Here is a 14610-nt window from a genome sequence, read left to right on the forward strand (position 1 = left end):
GCTATTAAAGTACATACTAGAAAAGCTTTTCAGGATTTTTAAAAAATATCTTGTGATAGATATTCAGATCTCCTGCCTTCCTCCAATCATAAATAATTTGCATATGGTCACTCTTTGAATTAAGCAATCTTTTGTTCCCCCTAAAGGAAGCCTTTTTTAATACCTGCTATATTCAGTTAAAACACCATGCGGTTCACCCTTGCATAACATGAGGAATCTGGCCTGCTTAGTTATCCAAAACTGATAGAGAACTGAAAACTGTACAAAAAATGTTTTGGCCAACAATTGGTGGAATGTGTACAGTAGCCAACCAAGATGCATGACTGTAACTTCATGACATCTGTACACAAACACGGCTGCCTTGTTGTGGTCAGGGGAAGGAGTGAAAGTTGATTCGATGTATCAGAATGGAGTTGGATGACTAATCCGAACTTGGCACTGAACCATACCACTCAGTCACAACTGTACTTTGTTGAGTAAGTCACAGCTTAGTACAGAAAAGGCCAGGGAGAACTTTTGGTTACGTTTATACGATCCAGAGGGTTTTGATTTATGCTTCCTTTGTCACTTCCATCCACAAACAAAAGATGGACGCTCGGGATGTGTTAATACTAGAGCACTGGAAGTGTTGCTTAATCGATCACAGGGGTTTGCACACTGCAATAATAAATCAAGACATGAAGTTGTCAAAGAACTTGATTTTTAGAGGAGGGTGTAACCTGTCCTTTTAAGAGTACTTCAGTTCACTGTATGAGGGCAATGAACTAAACAAGCATTACTTTCTCTATGAAATAAAACAGTAAACACCTAAAGAAAAACTGTGTGCGTATGTGTATGTACACACACACACACACACACACACACACACACACACACACACACACACACACACACACACACACACACCCCTACACGTACAGCTACAGCTACCTACCTACCTGTCCAGACGTCCGATGGAAGGTTTCATCTGCACTGACTTCTGACATGAGCTGGAACTCACTAGCCAATTCCAGACCCTATTGGAAAAGTGCACAACCCTTGCAGTACTTCAGGGTCACGGTAAGGTAGGAATTTTGCAGAGGTCATCACTGAAAGAGCTAATGTAGCATATTGGTGCAATGTATGCTGCTTTTAAAGTTCCTGGTTCAGATAAATGCCTCTGGATTTTTGAAAATGGCTCGATATGGCAAGGAAACATTTTCACTTGACCTAGTTCTGAAGGACAGCTATTTACAGTACTTGGGTCAGTGCCTTAGCTTTAATGAGGATACAGCAGAGACAAGGGAAGCTTTTTATTTTCTGACATAAGTGAAAATCCACTAGATTTCAAATGTTTTTTTTTTTAAAAAGCTATGGCCTCCTGCTTGTCCCTAGCATAAAAGACAGACAGGTACTCATACGCACATTTGCATCCCACCCTCAGCCAAGCATGACATCACCAGCAATAATTTCAAACTGATGGGAAGCTGCAGTGAGAAGACTGAGTAAGGATGCTTTTCCTGGCCGGCAAGCGTATTGCTCTGCTTGGGGCACAGACTCCACTTTACCCCTTGGGGCAGCACATTTAAACCATCAAGCCGCACCAGAAAAACTTGTTTTTAATTACGTGTCTATAGGTACCTCTATAGGAAACTGTGTGGCTCCCATCACTGTAGGACATGAGAGCCTCCCAAATGTTTACAAATAGCTACCACCAATATTTCTTTTCCTCTGCCTGTTGGAGAGGGGTCTTGATTGATAGGGTTTTCCTTTGCTGTGTGTGGAAAGGAGTTTTGCATTCACTACTGAAAGGGGCGAAGACTCTGGTCATTCTTATTTCATGTGACAGTTGTTGTTGTGTCTACGTCCAGCTTCTGTGACAGTTCTGTCTCCCACACTCATGATCCCTATTTCTCAACACTTTTATTGTTCCAGTGGAACATATCTGTCATGGGAGGTCATGGTCATGAAGGAAGAGTAGTGGTAGATAGTATTCAGAGCCCTCTGTGAAACTGCTCCTGAAACCTTGAACTGGGTTCTGCCTTGGTTGGGGAGTCGGTGCAGAGCATGAAACAGCAGCTTCAAGTTTTGTCCCAAATGGGTATTTCAGGGCATGATGTGGCTTCATTCTGAGACAAGAGTTCTGATAAAGACTAAAGGTCAGAAATGCCTGGTTGCAACGGCCTGGTATGTATCTTTCTCCCTGCTTTTTCTACCTCAATTCCCAGTAAGGATGTGTTAATTGACAGGGATGGCTTACCTGCTCATCAGGTATGGAAATCATTGACCCCTTTTGAAGGCAGCTGTTCACCTCTCCTGTTCTCTGTGTTGAAGAGAGGAGTCTAAGCACACAGGAGGGATTTTACATAAAAGTGGCTTTCTTAAAACACAAATCTTTACAGTTTGAATAAGGTCTGGATGCTGAGGCCCCACTTTTCATCACAGTCCAATATTGCCTTGTTGGAGCTCAGCTTATATGAGTTTGTACTCTAAGGTTAGTCAGGGTTTTATTCACCTGCAAACATGCTGTGATCCTTATGGGATCTCATAAGCTAAGCCAGGTCAGGCTGATTAAAGAGACCTTATTCTGACATGTAAGGATATCTATTTTTTTCTTCCTCTTGTCTATTGAAATTGTGATCCTAATGTAGGCACAAGGCATTCTTAGTTCTATATAAATGTTAAGTTTGTTTAAGTTAATTATTTAATTTAATTTGTATATTAATCCTCTTTGGCATGGATATGGTAGGCTTTGCTTCTTGTTCTGTCTGCTGTTAAACAGGTGCTGTGTTCTGTCCAGAAGTGGCTGGATTTCAGTGGTAGTTAAACAATAGGCTTTATATACTGTACCTGTGTCACAGGGATGTTGAAATGTAACCATAAAGCACCTTGAGATCCTCTTAAGAGACACAGTAGCAGAGCATTGTTTGTAGCTGTGCACTGTTTATTTGTAACCACAGTCTAATGCCATATGGTGAACAGTCTTCAAAAAGAGAATCGGACTGTTCATTGGGGAAATGACTGTTCCTCAATAAATTTGAACAGACTTCTTTCAAACTTGGAATGTGGACTAAATATTTTTAAGTTTGAGTCCTGAGCATGTGCCCATTCTTTTGCTATTTTGGTGTTTAGTTAGTCTGTGGGTTCAGTACAAAATGGTTATTCATTCAGAACCACAAAGGTGCATGGTGCTCTAGAGACAAGACAGTCAGCCTGCCCCAAATAGCTTTCAACCCAAGCGTAGCTAAAACATGACGTAGGGTGACAATAGGCAGGAGAGAGGACCAGGGCTACAGTAATCCAATTCAAATCATGTTTTTTGATGCTGACCCATTTTCTTTGGAGAGCCAAGCTCAGCAGTTTTAGAATAAGGAGAGCAGAGAGAGAATGGAGTAAGCAAGGTGACAGAGTGGAAAATGTTGGCCTTTTGTCTGGCAAAGAAACTGACCTCCTTTTGGAATGACGTACTTAAAGATGCCATCAGAATTGACCTCTAAATACTGAATGGTGGTTCATATTCAGTTTTAATAGCAGCACTTTGATCAGAAATTCACATCAGCTGCAATGATATCTAATAGTTTGACTTTAAAAAAAAAAGTGAGCATGGAGGAGGTGAGATTGAAGATGCAGTAGAACAATTTGTTCCTTAGCTCTGGCATCCTAGTTTCCCATGTAGGTGTTTTGAATAGGACCATGTCCTAGTTCCTGGGCGTGAACTCAAATGTGCTGAGTCTCATGATGTCAAATCATAGAACTGAAAGGGACCTTGAGAGGTTATCTAGTCCAGTTCCCTGCACTAAAGGCAGAACCAAGTATTATATAGACCATCCCTGACAGGTGTTTGTCTAGCCTGCTCTTAAAAATCCCCAATGATGGAGATTCCACCACCTCCCTAGGCAATTTGTTCCAGTGCTTAACCGCCTTGACAGTTAGGAAGTTTTTCCTAATGTCCAACCTAAACCGCCCTTGCCGCAATTTAAGTCCATTGCTTCTTGTCCTATCCTTAGAGGTTAAGAAGAACAATTAAGAAGAACAAATCCTCTGATTCAGCAGTGTATCTCCACTTGTGGGATAACTTGTGTAATTCTACACTCTATTCAGAAGACTTGTAGTCCTTGAAAGATCTTTGTGTATGCTATAAAGCCATCACAACTGGCCCCAACTTGACAGCCTTTGCTTATAAGAAGTGATCTGAGTAGGGCGTGACCAGTCAGGGTTAAGGTGAGTTAGCAGAAGGTATGATGAGGAGCCTGCCAATATTGTAGCTAGTTTTAACCATGATGACCGCTGTAATGACAGGGAGTGAAAATCAAACTGCTCAAAGATTTAATTTGCTAAAATCAGTCTTGGATCACTTCATTAAAGCACTGCTCTATCTATGACCACTGTAGAGTAGAGAGTTTTGAGATCTGCTACCTTGTGAACTACCAAGGGTAGAAATCAATGCTTTATACCATTTGAAAGCCAAAAGGAGGTAGGAAATTTGATTCATCGGGGACCTGGGCTTGATTTGAAATAAGAATGTCCTTGATTTCCAATTTCTGGAACAAGTACGCCTGTATGCATTTATCTTGCATGCACACAGGAGTTGCTCTTTAGAACAAATCTCTTGGCTCATTTGTTAGTTTGGGATGGTGAGATTCTCCATGTACAAAGAAATCCATGGGTTTTTCACACCAAGGGCTTATCTAGCTGTTGTCAGAACCTAGATCTGCATAGCAGAACGTTTACAATTCAGACTGGAGACCACACCTACATAAACACCAGTCTTTCTCTTTGCGTGTAGTTTGTACACAAGGCAGGATCTAAATGTCCATGAGCAATAACTTGCTACCTTTGCCCAATACTGGCATTTCCACTTGTCTTCCAAGTGTGTTGTGCAGCACAATGATTCTTGCTGTTCGATACTTGGTAGACAGACTTACTGATTGGAGGAAAGGGCGCAGTGTTCAGAGAGCTCTATCCTAGCAGATGTCTTCGCTGCAAGTGAAAGGTGTGTTCTTAACTGGGGTTGGCTATGGTGGGTGAAAATAGCAGTGAAGACACAAGTAGTCTGCTTTTAACTCAGGTTAGCAGCTCAAGTTAAAGCCTACTGGGGAACCTGGGATTGGAGTGTAGTGGTTAACCCAAGTTAAAGGCCACATTGCCGCTGACCTTAAAGTATATGAGTCTGAGTCTTCACTGCTATTTTAACCCATAGTATGAACACACTTTTTTTTTTTTTTTTTTTTTGTTTAGACATACCCCCACATCAGCCTATTGCCTTGTTTACTGCATGCTGTCACCATTCAGCTCGGGCAAGTTTCCATAGCGCTGCCTAAGACCAGCACTTCTTTCTCCAATCTAGAAACATGCATATGATATATGTATTAAATACAGTTCCTACCTGAAACCAGTCTTCTCCGTTCAGATCCTGTTGAAAGTGTTCATCAAAAACCATACATTGGCAGCTGGCATCATTAATAGCAGATGCAACAGCATGGTCAGATGGAGTACAGAAATCGAACTACCCTCGTATTCATCAGTGCAGGTCTCTGAGGTCAGGGTTGAGGTGCATTGTCAGGGTAGGGAGAGGGAAGCTTGCACTGCTGTTGCTTGTGCTGTATCTGTCCTGTCTCCAGGGCTATCGGGCCTGTAGCTTTAAAACAAAAGTACTAAGGGCTGAGTATGAGAGGACTGTGTAATAGGTGACCTTTTGTGCGCGCCATGTCAGCTTTCATTTGTTAGGATGCTACTGAGCAGAACTTTAAATGACTGTTCCTCCTGAGGGCAAGCAGCTGTTTTGTCCATGCATTTAGTTAAAACAAAAGAGCACTTTCTACCTCTCCTGCATAGCCTGTTCCTACACAGTTTCTGGGCACTATTCCTTAAGAAGGAATGATCAATTGCACCAATACAAAAAATGGGAAATGACTGCCTGGGAAAGAATACTGCAGAAAAGGACTTGGGAGTTATAGTGGATCACAAACTAAATGAATCAACAATGTAATACTGTTATGCAAAAAAAACCACCATATCATTCTGGGATGTATGAGGAATGTTGAAAGCAAGAGACAAGAAGTGATTTTCACTCTACTCAGCACTACCAGTTCTGGGCACCACACTTCAGGAAAGATGGGGACAAACTGGAGACAGTCTGGAGGAGCAACAAAAATGATTAAAGGTCTAGAAAACATGACCAATGAGGGAAGATTGAAAAATTGGGTTTGTCTAGTCTGGAAAAAGAGAAAACTGAGGGGGGACACAGGTCTTCAAGTATGTAAAAGGTTGTCATGAAGAGGTGGGTGATAAATTGTGCTCCTTAACCACGGTGGACAGGACAAGAAGCAATGGGCCTAAATTGCAGCAAGAGAGTTTTAGGTTAAACCAGGAGTTCTCAAACTTCATTGCATTGTGACCCCCTTCTGGCGACAAAAATTACTACACGACCCCAGGAGGGGGGACCAAAGCATGAGCCTGCCCGAACCCCACCTGGGGGCCAAAGCCTGAGCCCCACTATCCCAGGCTGGGTGGCCAAAGCCCATGGGCTTCATCCCTGGGCAGGGAGCCTGTAACCTGAAGCCTATGCCTGAGCCCCAACTGGTGGGGCTCAGGTTTCGGCCCTGGGCATTGGGGCTCGGGCTTCAGCTTTGGCCCTGTGTCCCAGCCAGTCTAACTCTAGTTCTGGAGACCCCATTAAAACAAGATCATGACCCACTTTGGGGTCCTAACCCACAGTTTGAGAACCACTGGGTTAGGAAAAACTTCTTAACTGTCAGGGTAGTGTAGGCACTGGAACAAATTACCTAGGGAGGCTGTGGAATCTACGTCATTGGAAGTTTAACTGGTCAGACCATCACCTGTGAGGGATGGTCTAGATAATATTCAGACCTGCCTCAATGCACGGAACTGGAATGGGGATGACCTGTTGAGGTCCCTTCCAGTCCTACATTTCTATGATTTTATGTCTAGCTTCATTTCCTTATGGTGACCTCATCCTGGTCATACTTAGAGAGTGGGCATAGGCTTGGCTGGTAGATGATGTTCATGAAGATTGATGCACAAGGGACATTCTTAGTTGAGTAGCACCTTGTCTGAGTGCTGTAAAATGGGCAGCATGTAGCACTTTTACAGAGATTTCTCACCTAACAACCCACTGAGGTAGGATGGTATTAGCTGTCATTTTATAGATGGGCAAACTGCTTAACCCCTTTGCCTCCATTTCCCCAAGATGTCAGTGGCAGCCTGGAATTAGAACTCCAGAATTTCTGGCTGTGTCCTGTGACTGGACTTCTCTGAGATTTAATGTTCAACAGCCATGAGCGCCTTGGATGTAAGGTGCTATCGAAGTGCAGGGTATTATTCTTTCCCATCCCTGGCCCTGGGAACTAGAGACTTCAGTTAGTATGAGATGTTGTTTGTATAGTGCCCAATAAAAGTCTCCCAGAAATTACTCACTTTTCTTCTTTTTACTTTGTCTTGTCTGGGGTGGGTATCAATTAAGATGTCCTGCCCTATCCCAGAGTTGTGTTGACAGTGTCTCCAAATCCTTTGCAAGCTAATGCCAATTGACATGTGCTGCGAACCTGTTGTGAGCAGTGGAGGAACTGATGCTTTTCTAATATATTAACTGTAGGTGCACCTGCATGAGGAAAATGTGCCATTCTTCCAGGATTCTGGCACCTGCACTAGGTGTTGGAAACAGTTTGACCCTGTCAGTATTATCAGCCAACTATTTCCTGCCCAGTTTGAGAGGGAGTCGCAGGGAGATGCGTGATTGACACCTAATATCAGATTTTTCCAGCATTTAAAAACATTTCTAGTGTTGCTAGTTAAGGTTCTGCAGTTTCCCAGGTACAGGATGGGGATTCTCTTAGAGAAGCATGCTACATGACCCCTAGTTTATACTAATAGCACCGTTCTGATGTGTTTCTTGGGGAGCTGGAATCTATCCCTGCATTGTTGGAGCTACTTGTGAACATGATTGTTGCTTATACTGTTTCAGTTTTGGTGTATACGCGGCTTTCATGTAATCAAGGGAAGTGCTTTCACAACTGTTAGTTCCTCTTGTCCATGTAATGTGTGCCGCTTTTGAAGCGATTTGTATTTAAAATCAGAATCTCAACTCTCATTCAGGAAGTCACAGCCTCTTCTCCATGCTCTGAGGGGAAGAATGATCACTGAAGCAGCAGGAACGTACTAGCACAGTGCCATCAGAGAGAACAGTATGCCTTAAATATGGGGTATTTCTGAGCATGGGCATTTGACATGATTTGTAAAGAAAATCCAAAAATGTGCTAAAGAAAATTGTGTATCCCCATAGTTCTTGCTTAGTCCCTGTCCTGGTGTCTGCTTTCATACTGTGTGACTCAGTCAAAGGCTTGACTTCTCTTCAGAAATCATGTGGGAAAATGCTAACCCTGCACATGGCAATGCCAGCAGCCAGTTCATTGATCTTGTGATAAATATTTGGCCATGGTTTATTTGGGCAAAATGTCCATGTAACACGGCTCTGTGACTGAGAATTGGGAAATCTTTTGAAACTCTTTCTCCATTTAGTGCTGCGCTTTCTCCATTCGTTGGGTGATGTTTTTGGAGGTAGCAGAGAGGTTGGCCATTCAGTTAGGACCACCAACAATTTGATTTATGTGTTGTTGTTTTTGTTTTTTGTCTTGTTGGTTTTGTGTGGCCAAGCTGGAGAATATAGATAATGTTGTGCCCCTTTAAATGTTTTGTTACTGACACTGACTATACTTTTATTTTACAGTTTGGTTATTTACTTGGCTTAATATGTGGTTAAGGGCTTCTGGTCTGTCTGTCTGTCTGTCTCTTTCTCTCTCTCACACACACTGACACAGAGCTGTAAATATTTTAAAAAGCCTTTGTGAGGGGTACTGATTCTAGAAACAACTAGAAGCTTATTTGCTTGTTCATCTTTCCTTAGAGAAAAACAGAATACAAGTTATTTTTGTCATCTGTAGTCCTTTGTCCATTTCGGTGATGCGACCTAGATTTGCTGCTTGTGCTTTTGTGCAGCAAAGGAGTTAAGATGCTGGGAAGAAGTCTCACGAGTATGTATCGGGTTTGTCTGAAGAACAGTATTAAACTTCAGTGACTAGAAACCACCTTGAAATCTTAAAGAATGCTACTATTGGTCAAAACACAGTAGGTCAGAGTCTCTGAACTCCCTCGTTGAATTGCTGGGGAATGGGAATACTTCCTATGTGAACAGATTTTTGTGCTACTTGAACTGTACCATGAGATAAGACTGACTGACTGACTTTTTCGAATCTGTGTCCCGTACAGAGATGGCACTATGGCTGTGGGTTTTTTTTTTGTTTTTTGTTTTTTTCTATTCCTCCTTTGACCTGTGAGAGCTGGACAGAGATCCTTCGAGTGCCTTTCAACGCTCCTTATGAGGCTGAAAGGGTCACTGTTGAGAAATGGAATGATCTCACTTTTCCTGTGTTCCTCCCACCCTGGGATTGAGCAAACCTCTCTTCAGCACTTCTAACTTTGGCCATGTCTATGCCAGTCTTTTTTCTCAAGTTGCTACCGTTGGTGGAACTGCAGTGGTAGGAATACTGGTTGCTGGCATTTTAAGCACCATGTTATGTGGCCCTTGCTCTGAGCTGGCACTTGATCTCTGCTAACATTCCCACAGTTACTACTGCCAGGGGAGCTGTAACCTTGGTCTCAATGGTAGGGGTTTCTTTTGGGAACAGTGTTACCATAGATGCAGCTTTCTGGTCTGGGAAGCACAAGGCAGAGTTATAGAATTGGTTCAGTCTTTTAAAAGTGAATCTACCCTGTTCAGGCAATTTTATCCTTTGAGACAAATGGGTTCAATTTGGGGAATTTGATATAAAGAATTCAAGGTGACTACAAAGGGAACAAAGGAAATTGCACTTCTGCTGTTCTTGCTGCTTTATAATGTATAAACTATGCCTGAAAGATTTATTTAGGAAAGTTTTGCTTGTGTGTTGTACTTTTTGTTGATTAGTTGGGTTTTTTGTTTTGTTTTGATTTTTTTATGTTAAAAATTGACGTCTTGCTTACCCTGTTTTCCTGGAAGCTTGGTAGTAGCTCTGTAATTTCAGATGATAAAGGATCTGAAATAAAACCTGATTAACTGAGGAGGGAAAGTGATGTTTATCCAGACAGCTTAGAGCCCTTTTTGTTTGTAAGCATATTTAAATCAAATGTCCAACAAACAGGTGGAAGAAAACTTCTTTTGTTAAAGATTCAACACTATCATCCCTTCTGTTAAGGTCTGAGCGCACTCCGAGTCCTCCAAGAAACACTTTCTGCAAAATAGGGAAGGCAGGAATTTTACATTTTTTGACACTTGAAAGGTTAAAAAAAACAAGCAAGGAAAAACCCTTAGTGTACAAAAAGGAGCCAGGTCTTCCTCATGAAAAGAGAAATATGAATTCTGACTCCACAAAAATAGGGAGGGATGACATAGAGGTGTTAAAATATAGTAAATTAGAACTTTGAATGATTAGCCCCTTCTCCCATCAAAATATCAGAGGTAAAGTAGAGTGATAGCTAAGAAGATAGGGCAGGAATTAACTGACAGCCCTTCTGTGGTCTGTGGATATTGAGTAATCCAGCCCACAGGATTGATTTTTACTCCAGAAGCTTTTAAACCTGGTCTCTAAATGAGGAAAAACGGTATGATGATGTCCAGAGTCAACAGTGCAAGAGCTTGGAAAATTTGTCCCTTCCTCATATGGGGAGTGCTAACTTGTGTACAAGGCACAGTAATAGAGTGAAGATAAGATGAACTATAGTAACTTAATCAAGAAGAGGTGACAGAGATTTTTGTGTTGGCTTCACAGAAAAGGCGACTGATGGCTCCTTACAGAGTGAGGATTGGACACTTAACATGGAGATCTGTGACATTATCAACGAGACGGAAGAAGGGTATGTGCTATTACAGATAACTTGGGCAGTTCACACGTTTTGCTGTCGTGCTGACACTGATCTTTGTTCTTCAGCATGCTAAGTGGTGCAGTGGACTAATGCACAGGTGTCCTCCGATTAAATTCCATTTTTAGATAGCAAATGAGTTGTTTGGTCTCCTCATCCCAAACTGACACTGATCCACTTCAGACAATAAGCATGTCTCATGGCACTTGCTAGTGTAGACCTCTGCTCAGGAGAGTTGAATGGTTAGAATAACATGGGATGTGGCATGTCAGGATTGAGATTTATTAGCAGAGCTCTATGTTGGCCCAGCACCAAAATGAGAGCACTAGATTTTCGTGGTGTGATATCTAATTCCTGGGTAAAAGCAGCAAAGAATCCCGTGGCACCTTATAGACTAACAGAGGTTTTGGAGCATGAGCTTTTGTGGGTGAATACCCACTTCGTCAGATGCATGTAGTGGAAATTTCCAGGGGCAGGTATATATATGCAGGCAAGTTAGAGATAATGAGGTTAGTTCAGTCAGGGAGGATGAGGCCCTGTTCTAGCAGTTGAGGTGTAAAAACCAAGGGAGGAGAAACTGGTTCTGTAGTTGGCAAGCCATTCACAGTCTTTGTTTAATCCTGAGCTGATAGTGTCAAATTTTGCAGATGAACTGAAGCTCAGCAGTTTCTCTTTGAAGTCTGGTCCTGAAGTTTTTTTGCTGCAGGATGGCCACCTTAAGGTCTGCTATAGTGTGGCCAGGGAGGTTGAAGTGTTCTCCTACATAGCTAAAACCCCTCCAACGCATCATCAGGGATCTACAACCCATCCTGGACAATGATCCCACACTTTCACAGGCCTTGGGTGGCAGGCCGGTCCTCGCCCACAGACAACCTGCCAACCTGAAACATATTCTCACCAGTAACTGCACACCGCACCATAGTAACTCTAGCTCAGGAACCAATCCATGCAACAAACCGTGATGCCAACTTTGCCCACATATCTACACCAGCGACATCATCACAGGACCTAACCAGATCAGCCACACCATCACTGGTTCATTCACCTGCACGTCCACCAATGTAATATACGCCATCATATGCCAGCAATGCCCCTCTGCTATGTACATCGGCCAAACTGGACGGTCTCTACGGAAAAGGATAAATGGACACAAATCAGATATTAGGAATGGCAGTATACAGAAACCTGTAGGAGAACACTTCAACCTCCCTGGCCACACTATAGCAGACCTTAAGGTGGCCATCCTGCAGCAAAAAAACTTCAGGACCAGACTTCAAAGAGAAACTGCTGAGCTTCAGTTCATCTGCAAATTTGACACCATCAGCTCAGGATTAAACAAAGACTGTAAATGGCTTGCCAACTAGAAAACCAGTTTCTCCTCCCTTGGTTTTCACACCTCAACTGCTAGAACAGGGCCTCATCCTCCCTGATTGAACTAACCTCATTATCTCTAGCTTGCCTGCATATATATACCTGCCCCTGGAAATTTCCACTACATGCATCTGACGAAGTGGGTATTCACCCACGAAAGCTCATGCTCCAAAACCTCTGTTAGTCTATAAGGTGCCACAGGATTCTTTGCTGCTTTTACAGATCCAGACTAACACGGCTACCCCTCTGATACTTAATTCCTGGGTGTTTCCAGAAAGCACATACTAAATGTGCTACTAGAGGGATCATTGAGCCTTTATTTTTAGGAGACTTGCTTGTAACTTTCAAGCCACCAAATGCTGCATTGCTACCAGATCCTAACATTTGAAGAGAGGGACCTTTCCAGTATCATCTGCCCCTTCAGCACTCAGGCTGTGTTGCTTGTGCTACACAGCGGGCCTGTTCTCAATGGTGTTACGCCTGTGGCCTCTTCCTGACTGCCTGTCAGTCTTGCTGTCTCATTCATACGTCGCCCTTGTATCTGCATTGACATGCTGAGCGTTCAATGATCATGGCTGGGTTATCTAAAGTTAACGCAAGTGCTCCTGCCCTGTCAGACATGGTTAGGGAAAGCCGATGTTCCCACCTTCTGAGGAGTGAAAATGATACGTTTGTTTCTCCTTCAGTCCAAAGGATGCTATCCGAGCACTGAAGAAGAGGCTGAATGGAAACAGAAATTACAGAGAGGTGATGCTGGCTCTAACGGTGAGTGTGGTGAGCTGGGAAAGTGCCAAAGAAACGTACCACAGTAACGGTCCCCTTCAGAAAGGGGAACTACACAAATATGGGGATGCTAGTTAAATGGAATTAAAAGGAATAGTCACGAGGGTGAAATGCCTGAAAACTGCATGGAGACTATTTAAAAACACCATAATAGAGGCTCAAACTAAATGTATTCTCCAAATAAAAAATAAAAAAAGAAGTAAGAGGACAACACCCCCCCCCCCCCCAAAAAAAAAGAAGCCACGGTCACTAAATAGCAGAGCAGAAGAGGCAGAGGAAAATAGAAAGCAGCATATACTCTGGCAAGTCAACTATAAAAGTATAAGGCAGGCCAAGAAAGAATTTGGAGAGCAATTAGCTAAGGGCACAAAAACTAAGAGGGTAATTTTTTTTGTAAGTACATCAGAAACAGGAAGCCTAAACTAAATCAGCATGAATTACTACATTGTGCATTTGCACAGCCCCACTGCAGTGTGAGGTACTTTGGCAGTGACCTTTCCTGCTGATCATGTCAGCAAGGCTGTTGGTTGAAAAGGGCCTACTGGGTGACATGGCAGATCAGAATGTGGTTTGGTGGGTGAAACTTGCACTTCCTGAATGTAAGGGACAAATACCATTGACTAGATCAAGGCATAATGTGGGTAGGTGATCTCCATGTGTTTCCCCTGGACTCTGCCAGCACACACCTGCTATAGCCTATGCTGCTCCCTCCTTAGGATAGATGGTTGCCAGTTGTGCTGACCTGTGTAGTGGTTGTCACTTGTATGAAGATGACAGTTCTAAATTCTTTTTCATTCTTTACCTAACTGGCTTTGACTCAGTCTCTGAAGATGAAGTGCTCTTGCACTAATCCATTGTTAGCTCTGTCTCCTCGTGGCCACTTCCTGCCCTGAGTTGTCATTTTGATAGCTGCCAGTTAAGGGTTTTGTTGGAGAGAATTAAAATAAGGCCCCAGTGCCCCAAGGAGTAAAATGAGACTGCTGTGTCCATCATAATGTGAATATGGAATTATACGTTGTTTTGAAAAGAGGCTGAAATCTGGACTCGCCCATGTCGTCAGGTGTGAGGACATCAGTAGGAGCAGAAGCTCCTCGGCTATGGGGTCATGGCAGTTATTAGCCATGGTTATATGTAAAAGCTGTGTGTTGTATTTATCTCCATGTGCATCATGTTCTTCACAGAAAAGAGTCGATAGCTGCTGTTCCATGGTAACTGAATGTCCAAGTGAGAGTGACTCCAGCTAAGTTATGGGGAAAATGTGTATTGGGGCATAACCTGTCAAAGAATTCAAAAGCAGAGTGTTTTGAAGGATTTAAGGTAATTTGGCATAATCCTCATGTAAAATTCTATAACATGGGTTGTAAATTGGGGTGTCCTGGTTCAATCACATTTCAGAAGCATTGAAAATGGGTATCTCTAAACCTGACCCGGTGACAGGATATCCATTTGACACGTCCATGCTGTAACAACCTATGTGCTGAAATTTGGTGTACAAACAGCATAAGTGAACAAACTTCAATGAAAATGGCAGAAACTTTTATTTCTTCATCTTGACAATGAGAA

General features: G+C 42.7%; 1 protein-coding gene across 4 annotated transcripts in view; it reads left to right on the forward strand.

Moving 5' to 3' along the window:
- TOM1L2 (target of myb1 like 2 membrane trafficking protein) overlaps positions 1-14610 on the forward strand; it is a 62400-nt gene that overhangs the window by 13871 nt on the left and 33919 nt on the right. For all 4 annotated transcript variants that reach the window (XM_050967871.1, XM_050967872.1, XM_050967874.1 and 1 more), the window contains exons 2-3: positions 10803-10887; positions 12951-13029. In XM_050967871.1, the coding sequence (XP_050823828.1) occupies positions 10803-10887; positions 12951-13029 (164 nt within the window). The remainder of the gene's footprint in view (positions 1-10802; positions 10888-12950; positions 13030-14610) is intronic.

The sequence above is a fragment of the Gopherus flavomarginatus genome, chromosome 9 (assembly GCF_025201925.1).
Source record: "Gopherus flavomarginatus isolate rGopFla2 chromosome 9, rGopFla2.mat.asm, whole genome shotgun sequence".
NCBI lineage: Eukaryota > Metazoa > Chordata > Testudines > Testudinidae > Gopherus > Gopherus flavomarginatus.